This window comes from Haplochromis burtoni, unplaced genomic scaffold (assembly GCF_018398535.1).
Source record: "Haplochromis burtoni strain Fernald_Lab_line unplaced genomic scaffold, NCSU_Asbu1 Contig_312, whole genome shotgun sequence".
Classification (NCBI taxonomy): domain Eukaryota; kingdom Metazoa; phylum Chordata; class Actinopteri; order Cichliformes; family Cichlidae; genus Haplochromis; species Haplochromis burtoni.
This window is the reverse complement of record NW_024582673.1, coordinates 631,507-654,049: the sequence shown is the minus strand read 5'-3', so window position 1 is coordinate 654,049 and position 22,543 is coordinate 631,507. Positions and strand designations below refer to the sequence as shown.

Here is a 22,543-nt window from a genome sequence, read left to right as displayed (position 1 = left end):
TGGAAGATTTTGATTTAGTGAGTTAATAATTTGTTAAATTATGTGACCCCATCTTTATATTTTATTTTCACTATGTATGAAAGTTGCTAATATGTAAGAAATGTCTATTCTCTGAATCTGTAATATATGGTGCATTTTGTTTGTATGTTTATATTACTAATAAAAAAAATTAAAAAAAAAAAAGTTTATGGATGATTTTATTCTGAAATTTCTGGTTCGGAAGTTGCCATTGGAACGCTGTGACGTCTAACAACTGCGCGACATCTAATAGCGATTACTGGCACGAGAAACAAGGTAAACAGACATCTATTTACGCACCTTGTAAACATAATAAATTGCATAACAGAAGTGAAAATGACAGGAAACGGAAAGCTAAAAGGAGAGGTTTTCGGCTGGTAAGCTAGTAAACTAAGGCTAAGCTAACGTGTTTATACGGGTAGCAACATGGACAAACATGTGCATAAACAAGTAGTTACGATCTAGCCAGTAGTTTTATGTTGCGCTTTGGGAACATGAAAGAGTTCATAGTCGCCAGTTTGGCTGTACACCTAATAGTGTCAGTTTTGCTACTAATATTATTATTGTGTTCACTTTAATTCTCTGACGTGAACGCAGTAGAAATGACAGCATTGCTAATGTTTAAGCGTCCCACTTTATAAAACCTCATCCATTTAGTGAAACTGAACTTTATTTAAGTCGTATGCACGGTTTTGCGCGAGCCTGTTGAAGAAAAGCAATTACAACTTTTAGCACTTAACCAAGTTACCTGTGATGGGTCTTGCCAGTAATGATGGGAGGGTTTGTTTTTGTCAAATATTACATTCAGTGGCAGCTGCAGTTAGTCCATTGATAGTTAAGAAATGGTATTCTGTTATCACAAAGCAGCAAAAAGTGGCAGCATTTTTCCATTTTTGAAAGTGTGTGTGACAGACAATATATTGCTACCTTAAGGATATGAAATGCAGTGTTATACCTTGGCGTGCTGCCTAGTTATATTCATGGCCACCCTAATACATGCTCATCTGATGTTTTATTTGGTATAAACTGCTAACATTCTGGAGACATTCTTCAAAGATTTTGCTACATCCAAATAAAATTGAATTGAATTGAACATATTGGCATGATATATACTTGTAAATGCACCATGGGGGGCTGTGTTTCCAGTGTACCGGAAACAGAATTCCGGTACACTGTACACTGTGTATGTTACTGTATTGAGAACAAAGCTCTTGAATCTTGAATAACATCATGCAATGCTTTTTCACACAGGGCCAGGGAGGTATGAATAGTTTTTTGACCTTAATAAATAAAAATTATCATTTAAAAACTGATTTTAGTGTTTACTCTGTTAATCTGTATAATATTTAAAATTACTATGATGATCTAAAACCTTTAGGTGTGACATATGCAAAAAGCTAAGCCAAATACTTTTTCACAGCCCTGTGTATGGGTCAGATCAGAGGTGTAGCGCTACTTGTTTAAATAGGAGACTTCATTGGTCATGCACGCGTCCATGTGCACAAGCACCTTTGTCTTGTAGCTTTTACCACATTCAACTCTAACTGAGCAAAAGTGATCAGCTGTCAGACTGAGTGTAATAACATGACATCATCTCTCTGGCCATCTTCATCAGTTCTTACATGCTGCGTGCAGCTCTCCCCTTCCTGGATGTCTTCTCTCTCTTTTTCATTGTTTCCTGTGGGATTGATGCCTGCTCTCTTTCGCCCAGGCCTGATTTAGACTTCAGTGGGCAATCTTTGTCAAGCCTATAATGTAACTTATATAAATGGCCAGTGACATCCTTGGTATTTATGCTTGTCTGTGGTGCATTATGCGTTAATGGCCGTGTGGTCATGACCTGATGTTTTATACGTGATGCCAGCCAATAAAGACCAATAAAATGCTGATAATTCTTTTGCTCTTTGGTGCTCACTCTTGGTTGTGGTATCTTTTTTTCATATTTGTTTCTGTTTTTTTATCCTTCACGTTCATTCTGATAGTTTCATCTTCTGTGAATTCAGTGCTTGTGTTTCTCTGGTGTAGATCTGCTACCTGTGTTGTTCTTAATGTGTGATCTGTGGTACCAGGGTAGGACACTACCATACACTTTTCTGCATGAAATTTCATACCTTGCACATGACACATAATTATGCCCATGAACTGATCCATAAGTGAAATTATTTTTTTAAATTCAATTTTATTTATGTATTTATTTATACAGCGCCAAATTATGAGAACAGTTGCCTCAAGGCGCTTTATTTTGTAAGGTAGACCCTACAATAATACATACATGAGAAAAACTTAACAGTCATACAAACCCCTATGAGCAAGCGCTTTGGCTACAGTGGGAGAAAAACTCAATCATTATCTTTGAATGCAGTAGCTCCATGCAGGTGCATGCACCAATTAGTACAATGTTTTTTCACCCTTGAGCTCTAAAAGGCTGATGGAGTAGTTTGTGAATGCCATGACTTTCAAACTGACACCATAGATGCATCTACTAAAAATCTCAGACTAGTTTGAACCTCGATAACCTTGACCTCAAGGTCAGAGGTCAACATCTACTGAAAGGAGATGCACCTGCTATTGCTATTCAGAGGTAGCAATGGCGGAAACTAGTATTTTGTGCATTATTAAACATTTTAACACGCTTTGGTGACGTGATTGTGCAGCACTTTGCTGATGGCTATCAAAAGCGTCTGGTTGAGGAGCAACTTGCTAAGAGACACTGAACCAAGTATTAGTGGGGATATGTAGATATTTGAGGTTGTATTCACATTTTACATTACACATCCATTTTATCTTATTAAAGATGTATACTGCACAATCATTCCACCCTGGAAAAAACAATTAAGGATTAAAAAGCCCAAATTACCAAGACCTTCATGGGGCTGAATGTCCACTGATGATGAAGATGATGAGTGTGCATAAATTTCTGACCACAGCTTTACGCTTCTGCCTGTAAATCTGCCTCTTGAAACTGGTTGTTTTGGACTTGTGGTTGTCAGTGTTTTGTAAAGTTTATGAGAATAGCTGCAAGTATGAGCAAATTTAGTAACATTGTTATTATTAGAAATGAGTCAATTAAACAATTGATTTCTTATATGATTGTAGGAGTTGCTGAATGATGACTGACTCGTCGCTTCTTAACTCTGAGCTGGACTTACAGCAACAGGAAGAGTTGTATCAGCAACTACTGTTACAGGTAAGTTTGCTTTTATGTTAACTGTGATCACATGGCAACGCATTTACAGTGGAACCCCCACTTACGAAATGAATTCGTTCCCGAGGGTCTTTCGTAAGTCGAAGCACCCATCGTGCCTTTTGAGTGAACGATAGGCTACAGGCTAATTGCTAACTTCAACAACAATATGTCGTTCAAGTGGAACGAAGTGCAAGTACCAAAGCCAAGGGGGTTGGCACATGATTCGGAACGCATTGTGGGCATTCTGGGCATTCTGGGCTCAGCCAATCAGAGCCAGCGGATTTCGTTACGCGGGCATTTTGCCATAACACGGGCAGAAATATTGCCGTTAAGTGCCTTCGTAACTTGAATTTTTCACTAAACAGGATATTCGTAAGTCGGGGTTCCACTGTACTTGGCAAGTGGTAGCAGTTCGATCCTAGCTGGAGACAGAAATCCCCACAGGGTGTTAAATAGTAAAACACAATAAAGGAACAAAGGTGAATTGTTTTGAGGCAAAGCTGGCCCTCTGACTTAGTCGTGCTACATGAGAAACAAAAATCTGACAAAATGTTACATTTGGTCATAGAGGAAAATTAGTTTCATATGTGTGGGTGAAATGCAATGGAAGCATTTGCAGTAACTGCTAGTCAGCCCTGAAAGACTCAGCCTCTCGTCAAAGATGCGTTACAGACTGAGATGTGTTGTCTTGCTGCATCAGCCAAACTCTGTTGTCTACAAACAGATGTTCTGTTATTTTCTTGTGATATGCTGCTATCATTCACAGCTCTTTGTTTCACAATGATAATGCAGCTGCACCATTATGAGCTCACTATTATGACTCATATATGAGATAAATGTGGAATGTGTTTTCTTTTTTTCATTGTCAACAAAAAAGCGGTTCAGTGTTGGTCTCATCTGTCCCTAAAACTCTGTTTTCATAGTAGGACTGACTGACTATGTCAAAAATCCTAATCACAATTGTGTTTTCACTACTGAGATTAAAGTTCTATTTATTAAACTTAAAGCACTCATGTTAAACGGTGGGTTTCTTGAACAGTAAATATAGGGTCCTGTACAGAAGTCTTGAGCAACCCCGTGTTTCTTAATATTTTGATAGAAAAATAGGAAACTGTATAAACATTGAAAGATTCCTGCCTTCATCAGTTCTTACATGCTGCATACAGCTCTCTCCTCCCTAGGGATGGGTACCGGTGTCCGGTGCTGACATAAACGGTAGTAACCAGACCGAAAAGCAGCGCACATTTCGGTGCTTTATTTCGGTGCTTTTTTTTTCCTTTCTAGCCAATCATTTTACGTTTCCGAGGATAGTAGGCGGGGCCAGGTACATACGTTCAGTTAGAGCAGAGCTACAGATTAAAAATGTCCAAGGTGAAGCGGTCAAAGTCTGGCTGTACTTCACAGCAAAATATGCAAACTCAGCAGCCTGCAACAAGTGCTTTAAGCTGATACTGTGATACTGTCAAAGGAGGTAACACCTCAAATCCGATGAAACACCTGGCGACGCATAGCGTTTTTTTTAAAAGCCCAGAAATGCGCCGTATTTGATAGCTTGCTGCGAGACCTCACACCGAGCACATCTACTGCGGGTGGGTTGCCTGTTATGCAACATCCCCCAAAAACAGGAAGAGGAGAGTCCTGGCCCCTAGCCCTGCCAGTGTAGCAGAAATGATGACGGATGATGGTGGCAGCAGCAGTTCTTTTCTGCGTGTGTAATTTACGTTGAGTAGGCTAACCACGTTATTACATTAATGCATGTAAGGTGAACTAGCAAACATCATCATAGCTACATACGGCTGTCCTCTTGTTTGATGGCAGATACTCCCTTCACCCTGGCCAAAAAGGCTAAAATGACCAAAGAAAAAGTGGGAAACAGCTAAACATGAGAGGTTTTGGACAAAGTTTGTGTTTTTTCCATTGTTTAAGCACTGCTTCCAGCCAAGAGTGATGCCATATATGCCCCATAGCTGCAGAAAAGGCTAACATTGTTATATTTTTACAAAAAACAGCTGAACATGAGAGGTTTTTGGACCAATTTTGTGTTCTCCATTCTTTAAGCACCGGTTTGAGCACCGGCACCGTTTCAAAAGTACCGATTTGGCACCGGTATTGGATAAAACCTAAACGATACCCATCCCTACTCCTCCCTGGATGTCTTCTCTCTCTTTTTCATTGTTTCCTGTGATTTAGACTTCAGTGGGCAATCTTTGTCAAGTCTATAATATAACCTAGATAAATGGGCCAATGGCGTCCCAGGTATTTATGCTTGTGCCTGCCAATAAAGACCAATAATATGCTGATAGTTCTCTCCCCCCTTGGTGCTCACTCTTGGTTGTGGTATGTGTTTTTCATCTATTTCCAGATTTTGTTCATCCTTCATATTCATTCTGATAGTTTCATCTTCTGTGAATTCAGTCTTGAATCAACTTGAATCTTTACTGAAGCTCAGTATTTGAAACAGAGTCCAAGCTCACTGCTGTGATAAATCATAATTAATATAATAATAAATATAATATTGGCCATATTATATTTACATTACCAAAGTGTAATAGACTAATCTCATGAGTGACATCAAGGAACATTCATAAAAAAACAAATGAACAAAAAACATTTTTTTCCTTCATTTCTGTCAAACAATGCTTATGAAACCTTTCTAGCGGTTATTTTCATGGTTGCTAGGCAACCTGAGCAGCACGACAGAGGCTAGATCGTCCCATTTCACAAGCCTCGCACTTCCGCCCTCCTCGCTCTTCGGAGTACCCGGCCCACATAGACCACGAAGCCCGGGTCCTACAAAGTGTGCGGCCCCTGAATTGGGACACAGCTAGTAACATACCTCGCTCACTTACAATAACTTAAATGCACATGGACCAATCGCATGATATGCACAAGTCACTTTGCAGGCCCACATGTGGTTTTGAGACAGATATCACCCTCCAGCCTTCCGCAGATCCAGAAAATGTACGGTGCATTCAAGTCCCAGTGGGAAAACTGGGACATCTGGGTTTCCTCTGTATTTTCTTCTCCAAATAAAGCAGGTGTTTCTTTTTCTAAATAAACAGAAGAGCTCATCACTGCTCGAGTAGAAAGCACAGACATTGTTGGCATATATCCATTCCAGATGATGACTACGCGTCATGTAGAACCATCTGCAGCTAAAATCAAAAGTCATAGCTGTGCTGAATATTGAGACGTTCATGTGAACATGTGAACAGAAGCCTACCCATAAACAGAGCTGGCCTGTGACATTTAAAGTGCACTCAGAAAACTTGCATTGTTTATATTGTCCTCTGTTCGATCTTGGGAAAATAAATTTGTACAGAAAATGTTATTGAAAAATCTCCATGCACAAAAACTGTGAGAATCACAGATGACATTTGATGTTACAGGTGTTTTTTCTTTGCTGTGAGTTTGCCAAACAATAAATAATATGTGTAATATTTGTTTAGACCCTTGGACAGATCAACAGTGAAAGTCCAGACTCCAAAGTAATCCGACCGGAGCCTGGTGAGCTATGTCACAGATAGATAGTATATATAATCTTTACATTTTGGAACAATACTCTAAGTTTGCTCATTAATACAAAAATTTCTTTTTGTGTGTTTTTCCCTTTGCCTTTCCTGTCCCACGTGTCAGGCATGTGTGTGAAGACTTTCTCAGAGTCAAACAAGGAGAAGGTATTTATAAACGTCTGTCAGTCGAACTCAGTCCCGCCTCCTCCAGAACTGTCCAGAGAGAAGCTTGTGGAGCTGCTCCAATCAGACGATCCTAGCGGCTTTCGAGTTCCCATGAGTCTTGGAGAGCCACACACAGAAATAGACAATAGTACGTAACCGTAAACCGTAAAAGCAGCAGGATATATATTTTAGTTCTGCTGAGCCAAATAAGACAGGTCAGGGTGAAGAAGTGACAGCCAAAGAAAAGCTTACCACAAAACGGAGAAGTTATGACAAATCAGACTATAAGGCAAAAAGAAAGTGCAGCTTTATGTTTCATGGACAAAATAATTTCTGTGGCTGCAATATGACGAGCTAAATAACCAGGGCTGCACATAAGTGGTCCGCAGGTGCGCATTCGCTGTCAAAATAAAAAATGGGCACAAGATAAGAAGTTGCAACGCGTGTTTGCATACATAAGATTTTCTGGAGGAGGACAGACATTTGTTTAGAACTCTTAAAGATGTCGAAGAAGCTCCTTTAAGCAATTACTTTGGTGTTCCTCCACCTCCAAACAAATGTCAGAAGGAGTCCGAACCACAAAAGAAGCATGTATTCTTGGAAAAGTTGTTGCAGGAGGTGAGCTGGCTTCAAACAAATGATGAACGCACAGAGATGTGGTGCAGAATGTGCCGTGAAAATCCCACTCTAGCGGACAAAAACAGTGCTGTTTATATGGACGCAAACGCGCGTTGCAACTTCTTATCTGGTGCGCGTCTTTTATTTTGACAGCGAATGCGCACATGCGGACCACTTATGTGCACCCGTGTAAATAACATAATGTTCTGCTGGGTGTGTTGTTGGTTTTCTCTCGATTTCTGAGTCGACAAGCGCCTTTGTTACTGGGACCAGTCATTTTAAGAAAGGCCCCCATTAGAACCCATGAGAAATGCAACAAATGCATAATTGCTCAGTCTGCAATATCTTTCCCAGAACAAACACCAATTGCAAATAACAGACTAAAAATAAACCTGAAAAATCTGTTTAGAACAGCTACTATGTTGCAAAGAGTGAACGACCACTGGCAAAATTTAGCAGTCTTTGCAAACTTCAAAAAGCAAATGGCCTCGATCTTGGTTCCACTTGCCTCTTACCCGTGACTTCAGTGGAAATTTCAAATTCAGGATCTGACACAGACTGATCCATGTCCTACACAGTTCTTACAAGTTCATAGAACTTTCTGTTCAATTAGAACCAAGTATTTGAGTTGATGATTGTAATTTTTATACAATGTTGTAATTTGTTTTTCAACAATTTTTTGATTAATGTTTTGTTTCCGTTACAATATTATGCTTTAATGTATAATATTGTAACGAAAACAAAACAGGAAACAAAACATCAATCAAAAATTGCTCTTTTTTTATTCGGGCTACTTAAATTTATTTTGGGCTACCAAAAACCGAAGAGTCCCTGCCCGAAGGGCTACCAGGGATTTTGAAATTTTGCGAGCCCTGCTGAAAGTTTTTCACCCTGCACACATTAGGTTCAGTAACATGTTGTGACAAGAGTTTGAAAAGGTTGAGAGCTGGTTTATTTGCCACCCAGTATGTTAACCTGAGCTGTTGGTCACTTCTATGTTCCAGCACAGATGGGCACATTTGCAGGATCATAAGTTACATTTTAGTCCACTGCCTGGATTTATTAAAATTGTCTTTATTTGGGGAGTTCCTGACTGAGGCTTCCTTTGTTAAAATCACCAAGAACAATAACTAAGAGTCTGTGATTCTTTGGCAAGTGAGCACTGAGCCTGGTGTATATACGATGGTGTACACACACCGACCAGAATGAATGAAGGCCAATGGTTAATTTAAAGGTTAATGAAACAGTGTTTCTGAATAACGATAACATTGTAACATTGTAACAATGTACGTGTTGTTTACCTCATCTCTCAGTTGTGTATTTTAATGTTGTGACTGACTGGTCTAAGGTCTACACAACATCAGTCTGTATTCATCGTCTTTCCTGATTCAATTTGCCGACAGGATGGAAGCGTTTCAGCTTCCTGTGTTGTGGTGAAAATATTTTTAATGTTTCTTTGTCTGTTTCAGGCTCTCAGGGTTGCACAGCTTATGACGTTGTCATTAACCAGGACTTCTTCCAGAAGTGTCAGGTGTGTTCATGTGCATGTGGTTGTTTTCCTTTTGCAATCAAAAAGGATTTTTTTATTTTATATTCCTTTGACTCCTCCTCATTGCACTGACCTTCATTAACTTTCTTAATTTATAAACTCTGCATAAAAAGTGTTGTATGATTTTTGTCTTGCAGAAGGATCCCTTATTCCAGCAGTTTGTTATCCTCGTGTCTGTAGAGGGTTTAGAAAACAAATACAATCTGGAGCTGAGTAGAGGTTAGTGTGTCTGTGTGTGTCTGTGTTAATAATTCTTGTTCTGGACGTACTCCGCGCTTGTTGTTAGGGGTGGGTTTCGATGATCGAGTTTCCAATTAAAATCGAGTCTAGCTTGAATAACGCCATATTATCAGATTCATTAAAATCCTGAATCGATTTTTAAATATAAATTTATTTTGCCCGAAACGCCAGAATCTCAGGTTAAACCTCACAAAATTTCAACAACCACTAAACAGCTAAAACAGCAAACCAGAGCATGTAAGCTTATTCTGCACAAAGACGTAAACACAAAGCGCGGACCGCCGACGCATCAGAATCAGTGAGATGTCGCCTTTCTCACCTGACGACACGAACACGGACACGGTCGGGCTGAAAGCCGCCGGCGCACTGATGTTGATGTTTCGGTGGGTCCATGCTGTGTGTTTACGTCCTTTTTGCTTTTGATTCTGAAGCTGCAGGTTTTATCTCTCCAAACAATATTGACTGAACCAGCAGCAAAAGAAGATCCAAACTAAACTTCACATTTCGCTTCACACAAACATCGTCATGAATTCACTCTGACTTTTGCTGTTTTGCTTCCACCACGATAAAATCACACTTCATGCACAGCTCTCTCTCTCTCTCTCTCATGAACAGTTTCCCATCTAAAAATCTGTTTTCTGCATTATTCGCTTGCTTATTACCCACCAGTCTACCGTTGTTCACAGCGCTGTCGGCCGCTGTGTTTTTTACTTCTGACAAGAAAGCCTCATTTCTGCTGTTTAATCGGCTACTAAATAGATTTAAGTTGCAAAATGCTTAACTGTGTCTCTAATAAAACCTCTGTAACTTTGCTCTGCTTCACTTCAGCAGCATCAGGTAATGTTCACATGCTGATTCATGGTTTTCTTCTGTTTTTGATCTACTGCAGAATATTTTTAAGGTCATCTACTATAAAATCCCAGGCCAGGAAAATCTCCTTCACGTTTTTCTGTGTTTTATCCTCAGTTACTTTGACACAAAGGCCTCTGCTGTGATGCTCACACCTTTGATAAAGTCTCAGAAGTGTCAGCTTTTTTTTTATAGATATAAAAATATGGAAATGTACTGATGCATGATAAGAATTATAATATTTCTGACTGTCCGAGGCAAAATTTCCGCGATTGGAATCGAATCAGGACCTTGTGAATCGAATCGATTCTAGAAATCAGTGACGATACCCAGCCCTACTTGTTGTGTGTGTTTTTGCAGAGTGGAAGGTCCTGAAAAACAGAAAGTTTTTGGGTTCTGTCAGTGAGCAGAATATCCGCACAAAGAGCAGGCCGGTCATTGAAGAGCTGCAGCCTCCGTATGTACCCCCGCTGTGCTCAACAGAAAACACACTGACACACGTCATTGCACTCGGCTTACTCAATAAAGATGCAGGCCAATTTGCATCACTGCTGTAGTTTATTGCGGTTTCAGCTTTCAGGACTCACAGGAATCTGTTTCTGTATAATTTGCAACACATGTTGAAATTTCTTTGGCTTTCTTTCATCCCGCAGGGAGAAGTCACCCGCAACCACTAAGAGGTGAACCTTTGTTAATTGTCCTGTTTGTCTCATTTTCCACGAAAAGCAACGTGATCTGAAATGTCAACCCTTTCCTCAGTTTGCGCAGACCAGAGTTCACGATAATTGTTGAGCCTCCTGCTGGTGAACCAGAGTATCTGATTGCAGAGATAAAGCTTCCCGGAGTGGTGAGATATTAAACAAACACACATAATTAACCACACATTTATTTCAGTCCTCTCTGCCTACCTGTTTCTTTCAGGGTAGACGTCATCCTCAAATACAGGCTGGTTTATTTTAGCTTTACTTTGCTGTTAGGGAAAATAAGATGAGATTAAAAATGTTTTGAAGGTCATTTTTTGTTGTTGCTGTCACAGAGCTGAGGTGTCTTAGCAAGGCACTGGTGTGTGTATATATCTAAGTGTTAGGGTTTGCGTTTACCTTGAGCTTTACCCCAGCCTAGAGAAAACATAGAGGAGGAGCAGTACGTCTGTCCAAAACACACTGATATATTTGTCTTTGAATATATCAGAAACAAGAAACAACCTGAGTGGTTAACTTACACTTCAGTGTGGAAACCACTCTCCATTTAACAAAGTCCAGCATAAAGTTAAAAATATGCCTATCTTGTTGTTTAAATATTTACACCAAGCTTACAATAGTCACATGTACCTGATGGCCTCCACAAACAGCTGGAGAGGTCGGTGCCAGTTGGCTAAAATTAAAAAGTTGCTTTCTTAGTTATTCTTGCTCAAAACCATCTTAAAAGTAGAGATCGACAGCTCTGCTCCTACACACGATGATATGATATGTTGATGTCTCCTGCACAGGGGTCGTCTCGCTCTCTGGTTCTGGATGTGGGGGAGGATCGACTGGTGTTAACGGCTCAGCCCTCGCTCTTCCATCTTGACATCTTCCACCCCTTCCTGGTTGACCAGGAGAACAGCGTGGCACAGTACAACAGCAGCACACAGGTACAGAAAATATCCACCCTGTTCTTGGACCCTGTCACATACAGGATTGTGTTCGATGCCCGTTGTTGTTTTGGGATTTATACACGAGCTTCTTACCAAGCAGTGCCACCAGCAACAGCAAGCTTGCTGAGGTCAGCATCACTTTAAGTGTAGCTATGTTTCTGGAAACTGGCGTAGGACTAAATGTGCTCTGAGGTCATTCTGTAAAACCTTTTAACCCATCATGCACATCCTTTCACTCTGGAGAGAAAACAGAGCAGTTGAAGAAAATTCAAAACGGGCACAAGAAGAACGTGCAAGCTTCAGACTACAAGCTGTGCCATGTCATGTCGCCTGCAGTAACACCAGTTTAAATATTAATGTGCTATAGAAATGTTATACAGCAATATCATTGCTATTGCAACACATTCCTTAGTGCAAGAGCAGTGTGTCAGCCTCAGAAACTTCAGACAAAAACACACTGTGTGGGCCTTATTCCGGGAAGCTGGTTGGTTAGTTTGTTTAACCTTCACATTAGGGAAACTCTGGTTTTCTGTTCTGGAAAGAGAGTAAACTCATCTTACTGCTCACTCTGGCCTAAGAGAGTGAGCAGGTTCAGTTCAAGAGCAAGTTGATCTGTAAAAGATTATGTTTTTACAGTCACTGAAGTCCCAGTCAGATGTTAATTTGTAACTTTGTGTCCTTAACACGAGCACTTTAATAGTTGTTCAGTCCTTGAACTATAAGAAGACAGCACAGATTTAATATCGTCTCAGAAAAAGATCTCTGCTCTGCATCTTTGTAACTCTGAGACTCTGTGGACAGTGATGATGTCCACAGTAGGGCTGCCACAAATAGTCTAGACCATTAAAATCGTTGACGACTAATTTAATAGTCGACGCGTCGTTTGAAGCTTTGCAAGATCCTGAAAGACGCAGGAATAAGTAGTAGGATTTAAGAGTGTAATAACGGACTGAAACAGAAGATGGCAGCACTGCATGTACAAGGATGCCAGCTGCTGTTAAGCCCAAAGAAGAAGAAGCTGTGTCCGGTATTGTAGTTGTGTCCAAATTTAGGGGCCGCATCCTTCGGAGGTCGCATTTGTAGGCCGATTACTTTACAGTGTCGCGATGAAGGGTGTCCAAATTCAAAGACTCCTCCAAATGCGGCCTTCATTTCCCTGGATTTGAAGGATTGGTCGGGTGTATCCTTTGTGGCCCAACCTATCCCAGAATTCATAGCGCGGCCCAGCTCAGTTTCCAACAATGGTGGCAGCTATTTATTTTCTTTTTCTTTTTTTTTAATTCATATTTTTATTAAGGTTTCAGAAACAGGCATTCACAATATGTACATCATGTAAGCATTCTTCATACTTAGGTTATCTGTCTTAGATACTGAAGTAGTATTTTAATTTACATCCAAGTCATAAAGGAAGAATATTTACAACTATAGAAGCAATTGAAACAATCACATAATCCGAAAATAAAAAACAAACAAAACAAAACTAAAAAAAAAAAAAAGAAAAAAAAAAAAGAGAAAACAAAAAAAACAAAAAAAAAAACAAAAAACACAACCACTGTTAATTTCATTGATTTGTTTTCATCAAACTACCTATTTTTCTGTGATGACAATAACTATGATGAAATGTATCGACACCTACGGTGATGAATAAAAACGAGATATTCTGGCGAGACAAAATGTTTGGAAGTGATCCAATAGGAAGTAATCTCCATGTGCAGTAAGGTCAGATGAACACATTTGATCTGCCCCTCGGGAAGCAGTGCAGCTATCTGCCACCCTCCTTGTTTCTCATGGAGTTGCGACAAAGTGTGAATACTTGGGAGGAAGAGTAGGGGGTGATCCTATAAATATATATACATACATCATAGTTATTGGTTTGTAAAAATAAAATCTGGCCTATGAGGCGTGATATATTTGACCCAGTTTTCCCAGTATGATGTAAATTTCTCCAGCTTGTGGTTAACAGAAGCTGTTATCTTTTCCATGTTATAGATTTCCATTGTGATTTCCATCCATGTACTTATGTTTGGGCTCTCTGGGGATAACCATTTTCTGGTGATACTCTTTTTACAGGCCACCAGTAGAATATTTACTAAATGTTTATCATATTTAGGCCATTCCTGAGGTATATATCCAAAGAACATAGTCTTACTCTCGAGGGGTATTTCACATTTAAAGATATCCTGTAAGGCATTATGTATTTCTCTCCAATAATCCCTCAAGATAGAGCAGTCCCAAAAAATGTGGTAGTGATTTGCACTTTGATTTCCACAGTTCCTCCAACAAGCAGGGGAGTTATCATCATAATGAGACTTCTGAGAAGGTGTTGTAAAGTATCTAATTAGGCACTTCCAGCCGAATTCCCTCCACTTTTGTGAGCTGGTACACATCCACTGATACCTCCATATTGCCGTCCATTCTTCCTCTAATATTTTTATCCCTCCTTCCTTCTCCCATTTTGTTCTAATATATGAAGTCGAATGTGGTTTCAAATCCATTAGACCCTTATACAGACATGATACAATTCTATCAATAGTTTCTGAGTTATAGCTTTTTATAAACAATTCCATCAAGCGTGTGTTTGTCATTGTTACATTTCTCATCTTCGTGTCAGCATAGTGCCTTAACTGCAAATATCGATAGAAGTCTTGTTTTTCTAATGAAAATGTCTTTCTAAGCGTGTCGAAGCTGAACAATTTTCCATCTTTCATTATACTACACAGGGCTGTTATGCCCTTACCTGTCCAGTCCTTGAATCTAGAATCCAATTCATTAGGCTTGAACTCTGAGTCGTAAGCACACCATTTAAGAACTGTAATATTGGTCTCGAGTTTATATTCCTTTATAATAGTTTCCATGTTTTAAGGGTCCTTTTCACCCACATGTTATCAGTGTTTTTTATATAGGTTTGTAATTATTGTCAGCTAGAGTTGCCTGAATAGGAATAGACAGCATTTGTTCCTCAATGGTTTTCCATTGGGCAGTGTATGATGGGTTACACCAGCATATTATTGCTCTCATCTGCGCTGCAAAGTAGTAATATCTGAGGTCAGGGAGGCCCCATCCTCCCTTTTGCTTAGCCAGCTGTAGAGTTTTGAGGCGAACCCTTGGTCTTTTACCTTGCCATATATATCTAGATAACATTTTGTCCCACTCATTAAATTGACTTTGGTTAATCTCTATTGGTAGGGTTTGAAATAGATACAAAAATCTTGGCAATACATTCATTTTAATAGAATCAATTCTTGAATTAAAGCTAAAGAAAGGAATTAAGTTCCATCTTACTATATCTTCCTTTATTTTTTTGTATAAGGGTAGGTAATTCTGTTCAAATAGTTTTGTAAGATCTTTCGGTAAATTTATGCCTAAATATTTAAAAAACTCCGTTTGCCATACCAGAGGGTAACTACATTTTATTTCTTCTGGTGGGCTGTAGTTATATGAGAGTAGCTGGGTTTTACCTATATTAATTTTATAGCCTGATAATTGGCCGTATTGTTCAAATGACTGCATCAGCTTGGGTAAAGAATATGTTGGGTGTCCAAGGTAGATCAGAATGTCATCCGCGTAGCAAGCCAGTTTATATTGTGTCCCTTTGATAGAAATTCCCTTAATGTCCTTATTTTGCCTGATGGATTGAGCTAGTGGTTCCAAGTATAATGCGAAAAGTAACGGTGACCATGCACAGCCCTGTCTAGTGCCCCTTTTTAGGGTAAAACTGTTAGATAGGCATCCATTAATTTTAATCCTGGCTGTAGGATTGTCATATAGTGCTTGTATAGTTTTAATAATCGTATCATGAAAGCCAAATTTATATAATACCCTGTAAAGGAACTTCCAGTTGACGGAATCAAAGGCTTTTTCAGCGTCTACACTCATCACAATTGCTTTGATTTTATGTTTTTGTATATGGTCCATAATATGTAGTGTCTTTCGTATATTGTCCTGTGTTTGGCGTTGATGTATGAAACCCGTTTGGTCGTTACATATCAGTGTTGGTAGGAACTCTTCTAGCCGTTTGGCCATGATAGATGTGAAAAGTTTATAGTCCACATTAAGAACGGAGATTGGCCTGAAAGATCCACATTCCATTTTATCTTTGCCTTCTTTTGGTATAACTGAGATAATTGCCTCCTTCCAACTGGGGGGCATTTGTGCCTTTTTCAAAACCCAATTCAATGTAGGCAGTAAAACAGGTATCAGTTCCTTTTTAAATTCTTTATACCACTCTGCCGTGTAACCATCTGGTCCTGGTGATTTACTTAATTTAAGCCTATTAATTGCAGCTTTTAATTCTTCTTCAGTTATGTTCATTATCATTGCTTGATTTTGTTCTTCATCTAAAGTGGGTAAGTCTAGAGGGTTCAGGAAGCTATCAATCTGAGCTTCAGTCCCGCCAGGGGCTTCAGAGTATAGGGTTTTATAGAATCTTTCAAAGGCTTCCTGTATTTCATTTAATTTATTTTTTATCACTTTTGTACTTGGGTCCCTAATTTTATAAATTGTATTTTCCGCTATCTTTTTTTTCAATTTCCACGCCAATATTTTGGTAGATTTAATGCCACTTTCATATTGTCTCTGTTTCAAAAACATTAAATCTTTCTTGATTTCTTGTGTGGCTAGATTGTTAATTTCGTTCCTAATGTTTTTGATATCCCTTAATATATCCTGTGTTGAGTCCCTTTTATGTCTTCTTTCTAATTCCTTTAGTTTCTTACTCAACTCTTCTAATTTTCTATTCTTATCTTTTTTCCTAAATGAAGCTATTGCTATAATTTTCCCTCTTAGGACCGCCTTCAGAGTATCCCATAGTATGGGGGGTGTTACTTCTCCGGTATCATTGAACTCTAAAAAGAGATTAATTTCTGATTTAATTTGTGCCTTGAAAGGTGAATCATTCAATAGACTTGAGTTCAGTTTCCATGTATTATTTTTTAACCGTAGGTTAAAATCAATGGATAAGTATATTGGTGCATGGTCACTTATATCTATCGTCCCAATTCCACAAGTATGTATTTTATCCTTATCTTTACCAAATGTTATGAAATAATCTATCCTTGTATAAAGAGAGTGTGGAGCAGAGTAGTAAGTATAGTCCCTTCTATTAGGAAAAAGGTCTCGCCATATGTCAATTAATCCTACCTCCTCAAGAAGTGCATTCACTTTGATATATGGGGATTTCATATCGTGTGTTTTCTTGCTAGACGAGTCTAATTTTGGCTGCAGGTGTATATTTAAATCCCCTCCACAGATCAAAAGGCCTTCTGTTTCTGTTACCATAATATTAATAATCCTTTGGAAGAAGCTAATATCACTCTCTGGCGGGGCATAAACATTTAAAAGGGTGATCAAATTCCCATCTATTTTTCCTTTTACTAGAATAAATCTGCCCTCTTTATCACCCATTTCAGATACTTTTTCAAAGTTTAATTTGCTTGAAATAAGGATTGCAACTCCTCTCCTATGTCCTGATTTGTATGAAGAAAAAAACAAATTAGTAAAACCCATTCTCTTTAATTTTACGTGCTCCTTATCTGTCAAGTGGGTCTCCTGTAAGTAGACTATATGGGCTTGTTCTGCTTTCACTTTAGTTAGGATTTTAGTACGTTTAATTGGATTTAACAGCCCATTAACATTGAAAGATAGAAATTTTACTTTATCACTAGCCATATGTAATCAACGTATGTCCATGGAACAAATAAAATGAAACTTATCAGATCTACTCCCTAAACAAACAAAGATATCAAACATAAATAACAATACAGAGAAAAACAAACAAAAAACTGTGATTCCAAGGCTGGGGTCTCTGATAAATGACCCTGGGAAGAGCTAGAAAAAACGTCTAGCTGTGAGGGAAAGCCTCTCCCATATATGGGCTGAGGGCCCCCATCATGGCACTTGAGGCGGAAGAAAACAAAGTCGTTGTTCATTACACAAAAGGTGTGCCCTTATGCGTCTCTCGCTTATATCTGTATAATCTCATCCAATTGGGGTAAAGATATACACCCAAACATCTTGAAATATATTTAACACCGCGTATTTTTACCTCATTTTAACGTTATAGCTCCTCTGACAAGGGCATGGTCTGTCTTCTGAAGGTTCGCAGTCTCGCCCTGATATCTTTCTCTCGTTCGTCGTCTGTCCCTCGCTGAGTTGATCCTCTCCTGGTTTCCCAGGCGGTACGGGACAGCTGTTCGACCAGGCTCTCCTTCGATGTAGTCACATTAACTGGAAGCCCTCTGTCCTTCATGTCTGTGGTCGCCTCCTCCGCCGTCTGATACAGACATTCCATCCTCATAAAACACTCGTAGTTTTGCCGGGAACGGAGTATGGAAGCGGATATTTTTCTGCTTTAACACCCGCTTCGCCTCTACGTACTCCTTTCTCTTCTGCAGTACTACTGGAGGGTAATCATGGTCAAAGAATATTAATTTCCCATTCAGAAAAACTTTCTTCTTTTCCCAAGCTCTACGTAGGATCTCTTCTTTAACCCTATAGCGGAGAAATTTGACTATTATTGATCGCGTTTTATCTTGCCTGTCTCCGGCTGGTCTTGATGCCAGCGCCCGATGTGCTCTCTCGATGCCAAACTCCTCGTTAGGGTTTATCTCCAGAGTGTCCCGCAGTAGTTTTTCCAAAAAGTCCACCATAGACGAGCCCTCGGCTCCTTCCGGGACATTATAGATCCTTAAATTTTTTCGTCGGGATCTTCCTTCATAGTCAAGTAGCTTATTTTCTTGTTGATGCATGACTTTTATCATCTTATTCAGGGTCTGTTCCAAATTTTGGACACGGTCTTCCACTTTTTCAATTCGTGCCTCTGCCTCCGTTATTTTTTGATTAACGCTGGTAATCTCTGATTTAATATCAGTTAATTGTTCTTTTATGTCTTTTCGGAAGTCCCGAATCTCCTCCAGGATTTTTGTCAAACTTACGTCGGCACTTGAGAGAGCTGGGTTAGCATTAGCTTCGCCTTCTTGTCCCTTCGTAAGAGAGCTGCTCCTCGAATTTTCTGCATCTGCAGTTTCTGCTGCGGTGGTTTCTTTGTTTGCACGCGTCTTCCCCATTCTTGCCCTTCTCATCTATTCGAATATTATTTGTAGGTCTAGTATTTGATGTTCTGAAGGGGCGAAATAACTTTTTTCGCGAGGGAGCTATTGCTTCAGCCTGCCATTCAGGATGGTGACGTCACCGGAACCTCCCGCAGCTATTTATTTTCATATTACTCTTATTATTCTTTCTGGGTCACAAAATAAACGTTTAACATATTTTCAGGCGAGAATGTAGCTGTGTAAACCTCAAATATCTGCTCAGTTTATCAAGACATCACATATTTGCAAAAGCGCTCCGACGTTTTCGGAGACGTCTGTTACCCACTAGCTCGATAGCTAGCCGGGGTTAAGGCTCACGAGAACTGGCAAGAACAACGAACTCCCTGCACATCCTTTTCGCTACTCAGGTTAAACATGATATATGAGTCACTTTGATAACTTAAAAATGTTATTGTTTGACTTTTTTCAGTGTTTTATTTGTTCCTGAGTAAATCGGTTTGGCTGAGATTAAAGTTTTAGTTTTTACACAGCTGAATAAACGTCAAGCAGACAAATGATTAAACAGAAGTGTGAGATGGTAGCGCTAGTCCACAGAGACTGTCAGTTTCCCCTTTATAATATGCTACACACTGATCAGTGACCAATCGTTAGATGTATAAGTGATCACACTGATGGGAAAATATGGCGTTGTTTTAGTGCCTCTATTCTGAGAACACGTAAAAAAATGTTGTGTGTTGAGGAGAAAATGATTTTGAGCGAACAAATTAATTTCTGCATGCAAGAAATGTATTTCAGTGTTTGCTAGTATCCACACACTCACAATAGCAGCCCCTCTCGCTCAGTTGTTGGCATTTGCTCTTGCTCAGATCTCTGCGGACCTGCTCTCAGTGTGTCGTTCGCGCTCACAACATTTCTGCTTCATGTGCGCTCAACTCTTTCTGTACACCGTTAGAAGTGTGTCACAAAACCAACCAATCACAGACTTGGATGCAAAAAAATCTAACTGGCTGTTTTGGTCTCCAATCAGCTTGCAGCTACTGTAGCAAACCAGGCAAATATCCCAGAATGCATTTCGTCCAAAACTCAAACGAGGCAGTGGCGGAGGGAACGCAGAGTGGCGGAGTTTAAATATTACTCTTTCTGGTCACAAATAAACTTTTACTGCAAAAGTATTCGGCCCCCTTGAACTTTCCCACATTTTGTCACATTACAGCCACAAACATGAATCAGTTTTATTGGAATTCCAGGTGAAAGACCAACACAAAGTGGTGCACACGTGAGAAGTGGAACGAAAATCAGACATGATTCCAAACATTTTTTACAAATAAATAACTGCAAAGTGGGGTGTGTGTAATTATTCAGCCCCCTGAGTCAATACTTTGTAGAACCAGCTTTTGCTGCAGTTCCAGCTGCCAGTCTTTTAGGGTCTGTCTCTACCAGCTTTGCACATCTACAGACTGAAATCTTTGCCCATTCTTCTTTGAAACAGCTCCAGCTCAGTCAGATTAGATGGACAGCGTTTGTGAACAGCAGTTTTCAGATCTTGCCACAGATTCTGGATTGGATTTAGATCTGGACTTTGACTGGGCCATTCTAACACATGGATATGTTTTGTTTTAAACCACTCCATTGTTGCCCTGGCTTTATGTTCAGGGTCGTTGTCCTGCTGGAAGGTGAACCTCCGCCCCAGTCTCAAGTCTTTTGCAGACTCCAAGAGGTTTTCTTCCAAGATTGCCCTGTATTTGGCTCCATCCATCTTCCCATCAACTCTGACCAGCTTCCCTGTCCCTGCTGAAGAGAAGCACCCCCAGAGCATGATGCTGCCACCACCATATCTGACAGTGGGGATGGTGTGTTCAGAGTGATGTGCAGCGTTTTGCATTTTGGCCAAAAAGTTCCATGTTGGTCTCATCTGACCAGAGCAGCTTCTTCCACATGGCTTGTGGCAAACTGCAAACGGGACTTCTTCTGGTTTTCTGTTAACAATGGCTTTCTTCTTGCCACTCTTCCATAAAGGCCAACTTTGTGCAGTGCACGACTAATAGTTGTCCTGTGGACAGATTCCCCCACCTGAGCTGTAGATCTCTGCAGCTCGTCCAGAGTCACCATGGGCCTCTTGGCTGCATTTCTGATCAGCGCTCTCCTTGTTCGGCCTGTGAGTTTAGGTGGACGGCCTTGTCTTGGTAGGTTTACAGTTGTGCCATACTCCTTCCATTTCTGAATGATGGCTTGAACAGTGCTCCGTGGGATGTTCAAGGCTTGGGAAATCTTTTTGTAGCCTAAGCCTGCTTTAAATTTCTCAATAACTTTATCCCTGACCTGTCTGGTGTGTTCTTTGGACTTCATGGTGTTGTTGCTCCCAATATTCTCTTAGACAACCTCTGAGGCCGTCACAGAGCAGCTGTATTTGTACTGACATTAGATTACACACAGGTGCACTCTGTTTAGTCATTAGCACTCATCAGGCAACGTCTATGTGCAACTGACTGCACTCAGACCAAAGGGGGCTGAATAATTACGCACACCCCACTTTGCAGTTATTTATTTGTAAAAAATGTTTGGAATCATGTCTGATTTTCGTTCCACTTCTCACGTGTGCACCACTTTGTGTTGGTCTTTCACCTGGAATTCCAATAAAACTGATTCATGTTTGTGGCTGTAATGTGACAAAATGTGGGAAAGTTCAAACTTCTGCAAGCCACTGTATTTTCGATTTATCAAGACGTCACATATTTGCATAAGTGCTCTAACGTTTTCCGAGATGCCTGTTACCCACCAGCTGACCGCACAGCTGGACTGGCCATCGGGCCACCCCGGTGGGCCGATGGTGATTTTTCATTTTTATGTTTTTTGTTTGTTTTTGTAACGGTATAAACAATGAAAGGTGGTGGATTAGCCAATTGGTCATGATCGACTCTGGGCTGGACCAAGTACAATACATCCGTATTGAGGTGAAGTGTTAAAACATTCTTTTAAATGCAGCTGCCCTGCATTTTTTCAGCTAAACGTGTAACGACTACAGAGCTCTGGGTATCACAGAAACTCAGTAAAGCATCCCTGCTGTGGCTGTTAGAGAGCCAACATCTATCAGTGAAGGCTGACATTAGATCAGATTAGAAAACTGTGGAGCATTAAAGCAAGGTTTCCTGTGAATGTCATTAATCATTTTTATCTAATAATTCAGAAATAATGAAATGAGGTTGATAAATATCATGGTCAGCCCTTCATTTACCTGTTGCCATGGTGAATCCTGATCTCAAAGCTGCATTGCTGGATGCTTTCTTTCCCTACTGATGTAGGAGTACTCAGGATAAACACTCGGACGTTTTGGAGTTTTCTGCTCGAGAACATCCGAGTTGCGAGTTGATCCGTTACAGTTTGTTGGACATGCTTTCTGGAATAAGAGGAGGAGATGCTAGCAGGTGGTGATGTACGACCCAAATCTGCAAGTGCCAAATGATGAACAGTCAAAATAAATCTGAAATAAGTAAAAAAATGAGTGAATTAGCAGACTGCACAACGTGAGATGACGAGTAACAGTTCAGAATTCAAATGACGCAGCAGCCACAGGAACCACACCAGCAAAGAACAGCTTAACGTTGCACAAACATACACACACACACAACTCAGTCAAATTCAGTCTTTTAACCTGCTGTACGATGTGTTTCTGTTTTCTTTCCCCCAGATCCTCACAGTCACCATGCCCGTAGTGTCTTCATG

The 22,543-nt window shown here is 40.0% G+C and overlaps 1 protein-coding gene across 2 annotated transcripts in view; it reads left to right on the top strand.

Annotated features, from left to right (window-relative positions):
• Positions 1-198: 198 nt before the first annotated feature.
• The window catches only part of pih1d1 (PIH1 domain containing 1), a 29,067-nt gene continuing 6,722 nt past the window's right edge, over positions 199-22,543 (top strand). The window contains exons 1-10 of one of the 2 annotated variants that reach the window (XM_005941777.2): positions 199-294; positions 3,115-3,205; positions 6,655-6,712; positions 6,842-7,030; positions 8,970-9,031; positions 9,187-9,268; positions 10,499-10,595; positions 10,792-10,818; positions 10,898-10,985; positions 11,628-11,771. In XM_005941777.2, the coding sequence (XP_005941839.1) occupies positions 3,125-3,205; positions 6,655-6,712; positions 6,842-7,030; positions 8,970-9,031; positions 9,187-9,268; positions 10,499-10,595; positions 10,792-10,818; positions 10,898-10,985; positions 11,628-11,771 (828 nt within the window). In that variant the 5' untranslated portion in view covers positions 199-294; positions 3,115-3,124. The other variant, XM_005941778.2, reaches the window with a different exon arrangement.